At 46.6% G+C, this 16570-nt stretch overlaps 2 protein-coding genes across 4 annotated transcripts in view; both read left to right on the plus strand.

Annotated features, from left to right (window-relative positions):
* LOC141121907 (uncharacterized) overlaps positions 1–8667 on the plus strand; it is a 41087-nt gene extending 32420 nt beyond the window's left edge. Inside the window, exon 9 of the mRNA XM_073611663.1 lies at positions 7114–8667. Within this exon, the coding sequence (XP_073467764.1) occupies positions 7114–7818 (705 nt within the window). The 3' untranslated portion in view covers positions 7819–8667. The remainder of the gene's footprint in view (positions 1–7113) is intronic.
* LOC141121865 (uncharacterized) overlaps positions 1–16570 on the plus strand; it is a 306769-nt gene that overhangs the window by 177753 nt on the left and 112446 nt on the right. The window contains exon 1 of one of the 3 annotated variants that reach the window (XM_073611620.1): positions 13575–13657. The exons of the other annotated variants lie outside the window; for them this stretch is intronic. The gene's annotated coding sequence lies outside the window, so the exon portion shown is untranslated. Of the gene's footprint in view, positions 1–13574; positions 13658–16570 lie in introns of those variants that run through there. 3 annotated transcript variants of the gene reach the window in all.

Below are 16570 nucleotides of genomic sequence, written 5' to 3' on the forward strand. Positions count from 1 at the left end.
AACACAAGGATCCCTACAAGGACGTCATGATGGACAATCAGCTGCCCCTCACATCACCGGGTAAGAGGAGACTTTATTGTAAAGGAGAGAGCAGTACGGAGGGTCCACCTAGATCCCCCATTAGGGATGCACCGAAATTTGGGCCGAAAATGGTGTTTTCGGCACTTTGCCGAAAGAGAAATATTGCCAGTAACACCGGCACACCCCTCAGAGTCTCCCCTCCCTCCTCCTCTTCTCACTCCTGTCATACACAGCCTACCAGTGCCTGGTAATGCATGTCACGCTGTGTGTCAGAGCTGGATCTGAATCGCCATGCACCCGATGTATCGATGTCTCACCTCGTGTGATAGATGGCACTCTGATCCAATGCTAGGAATCATTGTGCCGTGTGTCATAGGAGGCCGGACATCGTTACATCGGCTGCACAGCGATTCAGATCCAACTCTGACACACAGCATGACATGCATTACCAGGCACTGGCAGGCTGCTGCATCTGATGGGCACGGGCACTGGTGGGCTGCTACATATGGGCACAGGCACTGGTGAGGCTGCATGACAGGGACTGGCAGGCTGCAGCATCTGATGGGCACAGACACTGGTGAGGCTGCATGAAGGGCACAGGCAGGCTTGCTACATCTGACTGGTAGGCTGCATCGGACAGGCACTGGTGAAGCTGCATTTAATGGACACTGGTGAGGCTGCATTGATCTCCTTTACCACATCTGCAGTCTCTGACCATCTCCTGTACCACATCTGCAGTCTCTGACCATCTCCTGTACTATGTCTGCAGTTTCGGACCATCTCCTGTACTATGTCTGCAGTTTCGGACCATCTCCTGTACCACGTCTGCAGTCTCTGACCATCTCCTGTATCACGTCTGCAGTCTCTGGCTATCTCCTGTACCATGTCTGCAGTCTCTGACCATCTCCTGTACCATGTCTGCAGTCTCTGACCATCTCCTGTACTATGTCTGCAGTCTTTGACCATCTCCTGTACTATGTCTGCAGTCTCTGACCATCTCCTGTATCACGTCTGCAGTCTCTGTCCATCTCCTGTACCATGTCTGCAGTCTTTGACCATCTCCTGTACCATGTCCCCAGTCTCTGACCATCTCCTGTAGTATGTCCCCAGTCTCTGACCATCTCCTGTAGTATGTCCCCAGTCTCTGACCATCTCCTGTAGTATGTCTGCAGTCTCTGACCATCTCCTGTATCATGTCTGCAGTCTCTGACCATCTCCTGTACCATGTCTGCAGTCTCTGACCATCTCCTGTACCATGTCTGCAGCCTCTGACCATCTCCTGTAGTATGTCTGCAGTCTCTGACCATCTCCTGTAGTATGTCTGCAGTCTCTGACCATCTCCTGTATCATGTCTGCAGTGTCTGACCATCTCCTGTATCATGTCTGCAGTCTCGGACCATCTCCTGTAGTATGTCTGCAGTCTCTGACCATCTCCTGTAGTATGTCTGCAGTCTCTGACCATCTCCTGTACCATGTCTGCAGTCTTTGACCATCTCCTGTACCATGTCTGCAGTCTTTGACCATCTCCTGTACCATGTCTGCAGTCTCTGACCATCTCCTGTACCATGTCTGCAGTCTCTGACCATCTCCTGTAGTATGTCTGCAGTCTCTGACCATCTCCTGTAGTATGTCTGCAGTCTCTGACCATCTCCTGTATCATGTCTGCAGTCTCTGACCATCTCCTGTATCATGTCTGCAGTCTCTGACCATCTCCTGTAGTATGTCTGCAGTCTCTGACCATCTCCTGTAGTATGTCTGCAGTCTCTGACCATCTCCTGTACCATGTCTGCAGTGTTTGACCATGTCTGCAGTCTTTGACCATCTCCTGTACCATGTCTGCAGTCTTTGACCATCTCCTGTACCATGTCTGCAGTCTCTGACCATCTCCTGTAGTATGTCTGCAGTCTCTGACCATCTCCTGTAGTATGTCTGCAGTCTCTGACCATCTCCTGTATCATGTCTGCAGTCTCTGACCATCTCCTGTATCATGTCTGCAGTCTCTGACCATCTCCTGTATTATGTCTGCAGTCTCTGACCATCTCCTCTAGTATGTCTGCAGTCTCTGACCATCTCCTGTAGTATGTCTGCAGTCTCTGACCATCTCCTGTAGTATGTCTGCAGTCTCTGACCATCTCCTGTACCATGTCTGCAGTCTCTGACCATCTCCTGTACCATGTCTGCAGTCTCTGACCATCTCCTGTACCATGTCTGCAGTCTCTGACCATCTCCTGTACCATGTCTGCAGTCTCTGACCATCTCCTGTACCATGTCTGCAGTCTCTGACCATCTCCTGTACCTTGTCTGCAGTCTCTGACCATCTCCTGCATCATATCTGCTAGAGGTGCACCGCATGGAAATTTTGCTAATACTATTAGCAATGTGTTATATAAAAACGTATACATTTTATTTAAAATATATACAGTCATATTCGGTATCGGTCATTTTCGGTTTCGGCATCAAAAAACCCATTGGGTACACCCCTAAAACACATAGAAACAATGTATTCAGTCAGTGTGTGTGTTTCCTACAGATGGATCCAGTAATGGGAACCCACCAGAGAGATGTCCCCGTCCTCTGTATTCCCGGGATTCCACACAGGAAGATCACACCATCTCTCACCATCATCAGGTAGATGAGGAACAATCACCGATAGTATCATTAGGATCTGTACATTGCCTGCATTGTTACTATTCTTGTAATTTTTATTCTATATTCAGAGTGGAAACCTGAGAGATTCTAAAGTTGAGGTTAAAGAAGAGATAAAAGAGGAGGATGATGAGGATGGGGTGATGGAGGAGTCAGAGTATCTAAAAGAACATAAAGATCTGTACCAGGACACCATAGTGGAGTCATCCAGCTACAGAAACCCACCAGAGAGATGTCCCTGTCCTCTGTATTCCACGGATTCCACACAGGAAGATCACACCATCCCTCACCATCATCAGGTAGATGATTGACATTTATTGGTAGTTGTGATTTATACACAGCATGTTTTTTTTTTTTTTATTAAAGTTTTGCAATTTTTACAAACTTTTACTTATGAGTGCATCGTAAGGCATAGGTGATGCAATATACAATATGACAATCAAGAAAACGTTAGTGAATACAAATTGTCCTAAGAATTCTGCTTTTATATATATGTTATGGAGTCCAGATTTCAGATCCAGGTACATGGGGGAGAGAGGGGGTGTTATGGCGAGGTAGTGGACAACTTTATACTTAAGCAATTAGGCAGAGAGAGAGGGTTGTGTTCAGCTTATAGGGTAGGCATCGTCAGGTTCAACAGAGAGTAGTACTGTGTAATCAACAAAGTAAGGTGGCGGTGTCAGTATTGAAGTAATTGAGCCATGGAGCCCATTCGCTCTGGAATTTAGGCAGGGTCAGGTTTGCTATGGTGAACATAAGTTCCATTTGTAGATCTTAATTAAGGAGTTGGGGGACGAAGAAGGTGGCGATATGATATTCCAGTTCCTTGTTATGGAAAGTCTAGCTGCAATTAGGGTGTGGGTAAGGATGATATGATGAGAAGAATCCCATGTTCCCATACCCAAGCCTAGCAATGCCAGTTGGGGTGTGATTTTTGTAGAGATGTTGGTGATGAGTGTTTGAACAGATTGCCAGAAGGGAAGGAGCGGAGGGCAGGACCACCAGACTTGTAATGTGGACCCAATGCCTCTGCAATTTCTCCAACAAGCAGGTGAACGGGATAGAGAAAAGCGGGGTAATTTTGTTGGCGTGTAATACCAATGGTGGAGTATTTTTTGCGCTGTTTCCCAGTGCGATATGCATCTAGGGGCTTTCAAGGTGAGGTGTGTTGCGAAGTGCCAAGATGTTAGGTCTGTGGAAAAGTCCAGGGTATCTTCCCATTTTTTTCATCGATGGAATCTTCTCTGGGGTTTGTGTAGAGTCCAGTATTTTTTAGAAAATGGTCATGAGAGCATCAGGTAGGTTTTGCGATTGCTATGCAGCATATCTCTCAGGATTTACGGATTGCGTTGTTACTTGGGCAACTTGTAGATGATAGAAGGTGTTAGGCCCCAGTTATGGAGCATCTTGTAGCCATCTTTAGGGGATGTGATGGTGATTTGTTGGCTCTGATATGTGACCAGCAATTTGGTGGGGAAGCCCCAGCAGTAAACTATATTGTGGTCTCTCAAAATCGCAGTGATAGGGGTATATTCTTTTCTCAATTTTGAGGTTGTGTAGACAGGTCCTGGTGCACGTCTCTAGGGACTGCGTAAGGCAGATGTGTTGGTTTGGGGATCCTGTGTGCTCTATCCATTAGTAAATCTTTAGGTGTGAGATCTGGGATGAGCTTTAGGAAAAGCTGCTGCAAGTAAGGTATGAGCTCTTGTGGTTTAACAGCTTCAGGGATTCCTCTTATCTTTAAATGATTGTGGCGGGAGCGATCCTCTAAATCTGCAACCTTCAATTTGTAGTTTATGGATCATGTCCGTCTGTTCCTCATGAGCATCCTCCATTTCATCATGTGCTTTTATGATCACTCCTAACTGTGATTCTAGGTGATCTGTGCGGTCTTCTATGCCATCTATTCTGTGAGTAAGGTGGGACACTGAGGAGCGTAGCTCAGAATGCAGACCAGAATGGAGGGATAATAACATAGCCTTAATGTAGTTTTCAGAGGCAGGGGCATCTGATGCAAGGAAGGCAGCTAGGAGTGCCATGTGCTCTGCTGGAGTGTCTGCTGCTGACTCAGGGATGTCTGCCCAGTGATGCTTCTGTGGAAGTTTCTGTGGAGAGTGTGCAGGTGATTCTACAGCTCTCTTACATCTATCAGAAGCTGTGGGGTTGTCTTGCTGTTGTGAGGAGTCATCCATGTCAGAGAGTAGGAGGTAAAGGCTCTGTGTGAGGAGGAAGAGGAGAGTAGCCATTCTCCTGGGCGCCATCTTGTGCATGCTTGCTGGTCATCTGCATGAAGAAATCTGTTAGGCGGTGCGGCCCCTTGTTTCTGATTTCTTCTGCGGGACATAGCCTCTTTGTTCCCCAATGTTTGTGTCCCCGTTTGTGGCTGAAAGTGGCTGTCTAGTGTGCTGTGAGCTGCGATAGAGACCCGGTGTGGCAGGGAGTTTTAGAGCCAAGCGGCCATCTTGGTCTGCGGCTTGGACACGCCCCCTATACACAGCATGTTTGTTACAATGAATGTTTTATTACACCTTTCAGAGTGGAAACCTCAGGGGTGATAATATTGATGTTAAAGAAGAGTATAAAGAGGAGGATGGAGTGATGGAAGAGTTATCAGAAGGATACAAGGATATTATGGAGCCACCTAATACCAGGAACCCACCAGAGAGATGTCCCCGTCCTCTGTATTCCTGGGATTCCACACAGGGAGATCACACCATCCATCACTGTTACAAGGTTGGTGGGACAGAGCTTATAAAACAGTCTTATGGAGACAATGTGTGGATTTATTTTTATGTGAGCTTATATCTTACAGATGATATTCCCTCTTATTTTATTGATTTAGAGTGGAGATCCAATCGATATAGAATTTGAGGTTAAAGCAGAAGAAGAAGAGAGGTATGTGATGGATGATCAGCAGTCTATGCAGGAGGATGGAATAACGGGGACATTTATAGAGGAGGACACTCCTACAGAGATCAGCACAGGTGGGTCATTAACACTAAATACATTCCTCCACCCATACTTATCACTGATTGGTCCAGAGTAGGGCAAGGACTGGGTGATATCAGCCTGTAATCCCCTGGTCACTTTCCTGAGCTGTGTTCTGGGGATTCTGGGGTTTAGCTGGCAGCAAAATGTTCATTTTCACCATAGACGTTACTAGACCTAGGCACATGGGGTATGTGCTTTGAGTCTTCTGCCCCATACTCGGGTATGGCAAAATGTCTGATAGAACAATTCTCCCAGGATTACTTGCTCTGTTGTCTGCTGGCTGTGCCGGGTGGAGGGATATGTCTGTATAGTCTCAGACCCAAGTCACTGAGTGCAGTCTCAGGAGATGGGAGGCAGCGGTGTGGGACCTCTGCAACTTGTTTCATGTAAACATTTACGCTTCCACTGATTACTGAATACCAATATTATGAGTCCTGACCCTTATGCTGTATAATTTATATTCTACATTATATACTCCTGACCCCTGCGCTATATACTCATGTTGTCCATTACATCATTCTGATACTATAAAATCCTAACTGTTGTATCCCATATAATAAGTTGTACATTACATAGGACTTACTTCTTTTGCACCCATTTTCTACCAGCTGGACATTTTATATCTGATGATTTGATTAGAACACAGACTTTTACATGTTGATAATAATGTGATAATATCTTCAAACTCTGGAACCTTAAACAGAAAGTGATAATGAGGGAGGAGTCAAAAACCCAATGATGGTTGTTTTCTGGATCAGTCCAGTCTTCATCTTGGTTGTTCTTCCCCTATCCTCACTCTCTGACCTCTGGTGGGGCTCAGCCCCGCTGTTATTCATGACTAAATCATGGACTAAATAAGGAAGCGCAGGACTTCTTGTGTTGGGAAGATGGCAATGAGTGATAGAGGGGGTGGGGACACTCGTCCTATAATCCCCTCATCACTGTCACTCCTATAAAAGACAGTTCTCATTGTTTCCTCACTCTCTGACTAAGGTCCATGAATAAAGAAATGAACTGGTAGGAGATCAGAGGACCCATTTACTAGTTACCTTGAGGGGGTAATTGTAAGATCCTCAGAAACAAAGCTGCCTGATGTGGGCGGAGTCCTGGTTTAGGGGAACCAATCTGCTCATGTCTAGTAATAATCTTTGTATTTCTATTTTAGTGGATGGACGGGAGATGAGGAAAACCTCAGAGGATTGTCTCACTTTGTCTCCAGACTGTAAAGTAGAAGATGAGGACATCACACAGTATAGTCCAGGAGAAAATCCGGCTACCTCAAATGTCCATCCGGCACCACACAGTGTAGATGGACCATCGTATTCCTCTTATCCTGAGGAACCTCAGACTGTGAGGGACGGTGCCGTCCTTCCAACAGATAAGAGCTTTTCCTGTACTGAGTGCGGGAAGTGTTTCCATTATAAATCCCACCTGAATGTGCATGAAAGATCTCACACGGGGGAGAAGCCGTATTCCTGTCCTGAGTGCGGGAAATGTTTTTCAGTGAAGTCCAGTCTTAACACACATCAGAGATCTCACACGGGAGAGAAGCCGTATTCCTGTCCTGAGTGCGGGAAATGTTTTTCAGTGAAGTCCCATCTTTTCATACATCAGAGATCTCACACGGGGCAGAAGCCACATTTCTGTCCTGAGTGTGGAAAATGTTTTTCACAGAAGTCCAGTCTTAACGCACATCAGAGATCTCACACGGGGCAGAAGCCACATTCCTGTCCTGAGTGCGGGAAATGTTTTTCACTGAAATCAAACCTTTACACACATCAGAGATCTCACACGGGGGAGAAGCCGTATTCCTGTCCTGAGTGCGGGAAATGTTTTTCACAGAAGTCCAGTCTTGACACACATCAGAGATCTCACACGGGGGAGAAGCCGTATTCCTGTCCTCAGTGCGGGAAATGTTTTTCACTGAAGTCTTATCTTTACACACATCAGAGATCTCACACAGGGGAGAAGCCATATTCCTGTCCTGAGTGCGGGAAATGTTTTTCAGCAAAGTCCGATCTTTACAAACATCAGAGATCTCACACGGGGGAGAAGCCATATTCCTGTCCTGAGTGCAAGAAATGTTTTTCACTGAAGTCAAATCTTTACACACATCAGAGATCTCACACGGGGGAGAAGCCGTATTCCTGTCCTGAGTGAGGGAATTGTTCCTCACTGAAGTCCTGTCATCCTGTACATCAGGGATCCCACACAACCCTCCAGGTGTATTAGTGCCTTGAGTGCAGGAAATGTCTTCTATATGAATGTTGCTGGACATCACAGCTCTCATGAGGGGAAGAAGCACACCCTGATATACACCTCAGATATACTCCATGGCTGATCTTCATCGTGTAAAAAACAGTTCCAGGAGTGTGGACATTTTTTGAAAAACGACTTGTCTGAGGGACTAAATCGGGGTCCCAATCTCCTTGTCCCTTATGACAATCTCCTTGTCCCTCATCTACCAGAGAGCTCAGCAGCGGTGTGGGAGTTCATTGAAAACTACAAGCCGACATCAGCAAAGGACAGAACTCTGTGAATGAATGGCACGGCCGCGCTCTTTTCATAAAGTGACAACCGGTACGGGGAACTTCTCCCCGCACTGCTGTCACACAGAGGACTCGGATCGCTACAGGAACATGTAACATCTTCCCGAAGGTGAAATTCTCCTTTTAAACCTTTCACTGCCAGAGCAGTATTTGCGTTTTTTTGCCCACATGTTGAACGCCTTCAATACCGGGCACTTTCACCCCCTTCCTGCCCAGACTAATTTTCAGCTTTCAGCATTCGCACACTTTGAATGACAATTACTCAGTCATGTAACACTGTACCCATATGACATTTGTTATCTTTTTTTCCCACAAATAGAACTTTCTTTTGGTGGTATTTGATCAACTCTGGGGTTTTTATTTTTTGTGTTATAAAAAAAGACAGAAAATTAAAAAAAAAATTTTTTTTTCTTTTGTTTCTGTTATAAAATTTAGTAAATAAGGAAGTTGTCTCCTTCAATGATGGACACTGATGAAGAGGTACTAATATGCAGCACTGATGGGTGACACTGATGAGGAGGTACTGACAAGCATCACTGATTGGCATGACTGGTGATCATCACTGATGGGCCTGTACTGATAATGCTGAATATCAGTGCAGATCCCCCCTGTCAGGAAAGACGCTGATTGGCTCTCCTCTACTCGCACCTTGTCAGCATGAATAAAGGAAAGCCGATAACCGGCACTTCCTGGTTAGGATGTGATGAGCTTTGATTGGACACAGCTAATCACATGGTAAAGAGTCTACATCATAGGCTCTTTACCGAGATTGGAGATGCAGTGTGTCAGAGCGACTCACCATACCGCCGAGCGCCTAAGCGGCTTATTCTTCTAGATGTCATGACATCCAGTTAGAATAATGTAACCCCTGCCTGGCCGTCGTTCTGCTATAGGCCGGGCAGGAATGTGTTAAACAATCATTTTAGGACTGAAGATTATATAAAACCCCAAAAATATTATATATTTTATGAAAGCAGACATCCTAGAGAATAAAAAAAGTGGTAGTTCCAATTTTTTATGACACACGATATTACCGCAAAAGTCTGGAAAACGCAAAATGTCAGTAAAGAACACTAAAGTTCATTTTAGGGGGCACAAAAAACACAATAAATTACCCCTTTTTATGGTAAGATATAAAAGCTGAGGTTGCACCGAGTAAATAAATACTAAACATATCAAACCTTAAATCTGTTTGTGCCTGTAAAATGGTGACAAACTTCAGTACCCTATATTTTCTATAGGTGAAGCTTTAAAAGCCCCCTATAGGTCATCAATTTAGTGTTATGGAGGAGGTCTGGTGATAGAATTATCGCTCTCACTCCGCTGTGCCCAGCGATATGTAACGTGTATCGCAATCAACGTTTTTAGACATAGGTGCCCCAATGTGTGAGTTTATGTTTGTACATGTGTATATGTGGGGGGCGGGGTCTCAGATTTTTTTTCTGGGGGGTTATGTGCTTGGGTTGAAATTTAATTTTGTACAATTAAAAATCATTTTTTTTTATTACATAGAGCAGCCTTTTTCAACCAGGGTGCCTTGAGTTTTCTTCAGGGGCGCCTTGGTAAAATGTTGAACAATTGCCCCAAAATTGTATACAAGCCGGAGGGAGGATGAAGACTTTTAGTTACACAAAGTCACAGGTTTTCATTGTACACCATTACAACCTTCTAGCTGCCAACCTCCTAATGACCAATGACGACATGAGCTGATAAGGAGGATGTCAGTTGCCTGAATATCATCCTTGTGTGACCCTCCCCCGCCTCTCTCCATCAGCTTTGGGGTCTCATTAGATGAGTGATGGAGAAAAACTGAGGGAGAAGAGAAACATTGGAATACTAGTCAGTACCAGTTTGCAAAAGTGTATTTGCTTTGGAAGAATAAATCACTTATAACATTGGGTGTCCTACGTATGTTGATGGTGTTGCATTACGCAGAACTATTAGAATAGTTTTTACATTTTATATTGGGACGCCTCAAGACTGTCCATAATTTTGGAGGGCGCCTTGAATGAAAAAAGGTTGAGAAACACTGACAGAGGACAGTTCTCTTTAATGAGACATCCAGGGTCTAGAAGACCCCCAATGTCTCCCCTGTGCTCCACTGAATGTAATGTAATACAGATCACACGTCTTTATATTCTTTCCCGACCTTGATAGCTGGGAAACTGTCACCGGGGACCCGGAAGTGATGTCATACATGTCATTTCCGGGTCAGGAACAAGAAGGGGAGGAGAGCGGATGTGTGTCCTCTCTCCTCCCTCCCCTCTACCCATCATCACCCGCTATGCTGGTCCCGGGTCCTAGATAGGCAGAGGAGCCCGGGATACATAGCGGGTGTGTGTTGGGGGGACACTTTACGGGGGGGTGTGGAAACATTCGCTCAGCCACCTGAATGCTTCCATCCAACCAGTAAATCTGCTCCTTGCTTGCCCACAGCAGGGCTAAATGTTAAAATAAAAACCTACCTGTCCGGCCCTCAGATCTGCATGTCCCGGGTGTCAGGCGATATGAATTGTTCATCCCTGAGTTCATAAGGAGATCAGAGATCACCAAAGACATGGATGAAGTGTTGTACCGTGTTGGCCATTGATAGCAGGAGAAAAATAAAAATGGAGTCATTACCTTTCATTGGCTGAGTACATTTTGTAGTGTAAGCTTTCACAAACACTTAGAGGTCTATTTTATTTTATTTTATTTTATCAATTAGTTGAACGAATGTGACCGGCATTCACCCAGCTGTGATGAATATTGGGTGTATTTTATTTCATACACTGATTTCCTTGGCTCCATCTAGTGGTCATAATGCGGTATTGCGCTATTTTTACTAATGGAGGTATGTCAGGAAAAATACCCCATTATGGTCACTAGATGGAGCTGAAAATCATAGGAAATCACTTTGTTACATTATGGCCAGAATATGTAATGACTGGATGAGTGATTGTCACATTCATCCAATTAATTTTCTATAAGTAGACCCCTTAGTTTCCTTCATCAGACATATCTTCATACTAATACCTGAGGTCATACTCATACACTTATAATTGCCAAAACAGCACACAGACCCCCCCCCCCCCCCTGAGGTTCTTCTATGTATTTGAGGGACCTTTGGAGGGTCTGTGTGCTGTTTAAACAAAAAAAGAAACCGGCAATGAAATGTCATTTTCTGCCAATTTAAACTGATTCATTTTTTCTTTGTAAATGTCACCTTTTCTTTATCCCATCCTACATCAAGAATGAAAAATTGTATAGAGACCCCAAATACATACCAGACCCTCTGAGTGTAAGATGGATATTAAAGGGGACCTCACACAAAAAAAGTGTCTGCCCCCCAGAAAATCCATACCAGACCCTTTTTTCAAGCATGCAGCCTGGCTGACCAGTAAATGGGGAGGGGCGAGCGTGCGGCTCCTCCTGAGCCATACCAGGCCATGTGCCCTCAACATGGGCTGCCAGGGGGACCCCCATTGCATATCGCCTTGTCCCCATCTTGATGAGTGGTGGTTTTGGGGTGCATATCAGCATCTGAAAGTGCCAAGATGCTACCCCTAAATGAATGAGTTTGGGGTACATAGCTCTCCTACTCATTCACAAAAAGTAAATATAGCAATAAAGGCCCTCAATGCCCTTTATTTTTTAAAAATCCCCCAAAAACGTCTCTCGTTATAAATCTGTCATCAATCACGATGCCAACCGCCCACTGACTCCCCAATAACCCCAAATGACCTGCCACACAGGAGCGATCCCCAACGGTAGCACTCGCTGACTGATAGCGTTCTGAGCTGTCATCAGATATACAAAGGAAGGGGCGGGGATAGTGGTGACATCATTGCTCAGATATGGTCATATTCGGACAATGATGTCATGATCTATGCCCCACCCATTTGCCTACGTGGCCATGTAAGGGAATGGGTGGGGTGAAGTCAGCGGTTGCTAAGGACGCAGCTGTTGCAGGTAGCCGTTGCTTCCCTAGAAACCAGTGACACCAGAAGCCATCACATTCGTCTGCACCAAATGTCGTAAAAGTTGGATGTTCAGAAGAATATGGGAGGAGCCAGTGTTCATCCAATCTTCTGTTCAGACATGGAGCTCCTCCCTAATGCAGATTATTGTCAGTGTGTGGAAGTGATTGTATCTGACAGACAGGGATCTGTATGTGTGTGTGTGTATCACTGCCCGGCACACCACTCACATCACACACTTCAGCCAATCTGCCCTAAATCATGTGTGCGGGGGTGGGGGGCAGTGGAAGAAGTCATCACTCCAGGATTGTAGATTGAAGATTGAAGGATCGCTTGGGGGATCCTCTGAAGTGTGTGGGGATCACTTGTCTGCTCCACACTCCTTAGATTGTATCAGATTGTATGAAAGATTTGTATCTGCCTGTGTGTGTCCAGCCAGATAAATGTGGGAGAGTCTCCCTCCAGTGGTGGTCAGCAGTATTGTAGAGAACTGTATGATGGCTGGTTTTATCTTCCCAGAGAAAGCTCTCTCCTCATTTGTCCTCCACCAATGAAGACTCTCATTCCAGTTGGCAAAGCACCATGGGCATGATTTCCTTGACATCCCTTGTTGGTGGCAGTGAGATAAAAAAAAAACGGTGTCAATGGGATAGAATATGTTCCATCTTTGGTGCCAGTGAGATTAAATAAACCTCACCATTGGTGTCAGTTAGATAAGATAAGCTGCATCAATAGTTTCAGTGAGATAAAATAAGCCCCATTGCTGGTGTCAATGAGATAAATCTTCTTGTCATGGCTGTCCTTGTTCTTAAAGAGGAGTTCCACCCAGGGGGTCCATTAAAAAAAAAAAAAAAAAAAATTAAAAGTCAGCAGCTACAAATACTGCAGCTGCTGACTTTTAATTGGACCCTTACCTGTCCCTGGGTCCAGCGATGCGGGGGATCGAAGCCCCGCTCGTCCCCCCCCTCCGCTCGTCGGCGCCGGCATTTCAACTGTGGGCGCCGGGCTGTGGCTTCACAGCCTGGCACCCACTGCACATGCGCGAGCAGTGCCGCGCGCCTTGATTGGCCGCTCAATCACCTGGGACCTGTATTGGGTCCCAGATGATTGACAGGAGGGAGGGAGCAGAGCGGAGCCCTTCCTGTGCTGAGGGGGAAGTGATGTCACCAGCCCAGGCACTGGAAGAGGCAGACTACGAGGGACCACCTAGCAACAGGCATTTAGAGGTAAGTAAAAAAAAAAAAATATCCAAATTTTTTTTTTTTTTTTTTTTTCAGGTATTTTTGTTTTTTGGGGTGGAACCCCACTTTAATAGTCTCCTGCAAAGCTTTCTCAGAGCTGCAGTTCCTCTGAGCTCCACAAGATGGTGATCTCGCTTATACCAAGATAGGAAGTCTCTATGGAATATAGACAGGAAGTGATGTCAGCTACAGACAGGAAGTTCCATGTGGGAGTAGAGAGGAGACATTGCTGGAAGTGGCAGTAGAGGAGGTAATAAGATCTTATTTTCTATTTACACCCAGTAACCCCCCGTCATATCCATCCTCTTCCTCTGCAGTCATTGTGAGCTGTCATTCACAATGAGTAGTCACTGGGAACGGATCATGTTGGCGGTCAGCATAGGTTTGCCACTTGTCCGGGATTCACCCTAACAGTTCAGGCTTTGAATCATGTATCTGGGTTTCAGTCCACCTGATGGCAACATTATTAAACCCAGACCTAATCTCATCAGGATTCCCCCTATAACAGCCGCCCCCTCTGCATCTTCTGCTGCTCACCACCACCAGCTCTCCCCCTTCCTCTGCATCTTCTGCTGCTCACCACCACCAGCTCTCCCCCTTCCTCTGCACCTTCGGCCTCTCACCGCCCCCAGGTCTCCCCCTTCCTCTGCACCTTCGGCCTCTCACAGCCCCTAGGTCTCCCCCCTACCTCTGCACCTTCGGCCTCTCACAGCCCCCAGGTCTCCCCCTTCCTCTGCACCTTCGGCCTCTCACCGCCCCCAGGTCTCCCCCTTCCTTTGCACCTTCGGCCTCTCACCGCCCCCAGCTCTCCCCCTTCCTCTGCACCTTCGGCCTCTCACCGCCCCCAGCTCTCCCCCTTCCTCTGCACCTTCGGCCTCTCCCCGCCCCAGCTCTCTCCCTTCCTCTGCACCTTCGGCCTCTCACCGCCCCCAGCTCTCTCCCTTCCTCTGCACCTTCGGCCTCTCACCGCCCCCAGCTCTCCCCCTTCCTCTGCACATTCGGCCTCTCACCGCCCCCAGCTCTCCCCCTTCCTCTGCACCTTCGGCCTCTCACCGCCCCCAGCTCTCCCCCTTCCTCTGCACCTTCGGCCTCTCACCGCCCCCAGCTCTCCCCCTTCCTCTGCACCTTCGGCCTCTCACCGCCCCCAGCTCTCCCCCTTCCTCTGCACCTTCGGCCTCTCACCGCCCCCAGCTCTCCCCCTTCCTCTGCACCTTCGGCCTCTCACCGCCCCCAGCTCTCCCCCTTCCTCTGCACCTTCGGCCTCTCACCGCCCCCAGCTCTCCCCCTTCCTCTGCACCTTCGGCCTCTCACCGCCCCCAGCTCTCCCCCTTCCTCTGCACCTTCGGCCTCTCACCGCCCCCAGCTCTCCCCCTTCCTCTGCACCTTCGGCCTCTCACCGCCCCCAGCTCTCCCCCTTCCTCTGCACCTTCGGCCTCTCACCGCCCCCAGCTCTCCCCCTTCCTCTGCACCTTCGGCCCCTCACCGCCCCCAGCTCTCCCCTTTTCTCTGCACCTTTGGCCTCTCACCGCCCCCAGCTGTCACCCCTCCATCGGCACTTTCAGTTTACACTCTACCCCCCTGCACTGTTTCCGTTCTCACTTGGCTTCTCCCTGAGCCTCTTCTGCTCCTCATCCATCCATGCTTTGGTTCATCTCCTCTGTAACACAACCTAACTACCTTTCATTCACATTACATGCTGCTTGATCTCTCACTCCCACTAGGAATGCCGCATCTCACTTCAGAAGTGCCACTCTCCCATTCATTCAGCCTCTTCCTTCCCCTCACCACTGACTCTGGTCTTCCCCGATCATTGCCTCCTTGCTCACCTCTATCTGCATCTCTCACCTTAAAGAGCAAGCTCCCTTCTCTCTGCAAGTCTCATTCCATTCCTTTCCTCCCTTCCCATCCTTGTCTGACTTCCACCCATCTCCACCAACCTACCACCTATCTTTGCTGCATCCCCAGTCATCCCCCTCACTCACCTCCCTCCCCGCACCTTCCTGTCCTAGGTCACCCCTCTCCTTGCAGACCCTCCTATTTATACTACCCACAACCCCCCTCCCCCCATCCTGCCACATTATTACTCTAGTTGGCACACCCAAAGGTGTCCCAGGTCATTTACTAATCCTACAGGGTATACTAAAAAAAAAAATTGCCGTGCGCCACTAATGTGTTTGGGTTTGGCTTATAGAAAAGGTGGCAACCCTAGGTCAGCATGTGTTTTTTTTCTCGGCGGGCATTGTTCATTATTAACCACTTAAGGACCGAGTCTCTTTCTGAGATTTGTTGTTTACAAGTTAAAAACTGTTTTTTTTTTGCTAAAAAAGTACTTAGAACCCCCAAACATTATACATTTTTTTTCTAACACCCTAGAGAATAGCATGGTGGTTGTTGTAATACTTTCTGTTACACCGTATTTGTGCAGCGGTCTTACAAGCGCACTTTTTTTTTAAAAAATACACTTTTTTTGAATTAAAAAATAAGACAACAGTAAAAAAATTTTTTTTTTATATTGTGAAAAATAATGTTACACTGAGTAAATTTATACCCAACATGTCACGCTTCAAAATTGTGCCCACTCGTAGAATGACGACAAACTTTTACCCTTAAAAATCTCCATAGGTGACATTTAAAAAATTCTACAGGTTGCATGTTTTGAGTTACAGAGGAGATGTAGGGCTAGAATTATTGCTCTCACTCTACCGATCGCGGCGATACCTACATGTGTGATTTGAACACCGTTCTCTTATGCGGGCACTACTCACGTATGTGTTCACGCGAGCTTGTTGACCCCTTTTTGGAAAGAAGATGGTCTGAGGTATTTAGTAACAGGCATAGTGAAGTTGCAATTTTTTCCCTACAATGCTTTGGAAAATAAGAAATATATAATTTTTTTTTCTTCACTAAATTGTCAAATTTACAAGTTATTTCTCACACACGGTGCAGGCGTAATTGCAGTTACACCCCAAAATACATTCTGCTACTCGTCCTGAATATGGTAATACCCCATGTGTGAGACTTTTCCACAGCTTGGCCATATAAAGAGGCCCAATATCCATATAGCACCAGGTGTTCTAAAGGCATAAATGACACATTTCATTTCTTGAGTACCTATCACATTTTTGAAGGCCCTGGAGCACCAGGACAATGGAATTACCCACAA

Source organism: Aquarana catesbeiana, unplaced genomic scaffold (assembly GCF_042186555.1).
Source record: "Aquarana catesbeiana isolate 2022-GZ unplaced genomic scaffold, ASM4218655v1 unanchor233, whole genome shotgun sequence".
Classification (NCBI taxonomy): Eukaryota; Metazoa; Chordata; class Amphibia; order Anura; family Ranidae; genus Aquarana; species Aquarana catesbeiana.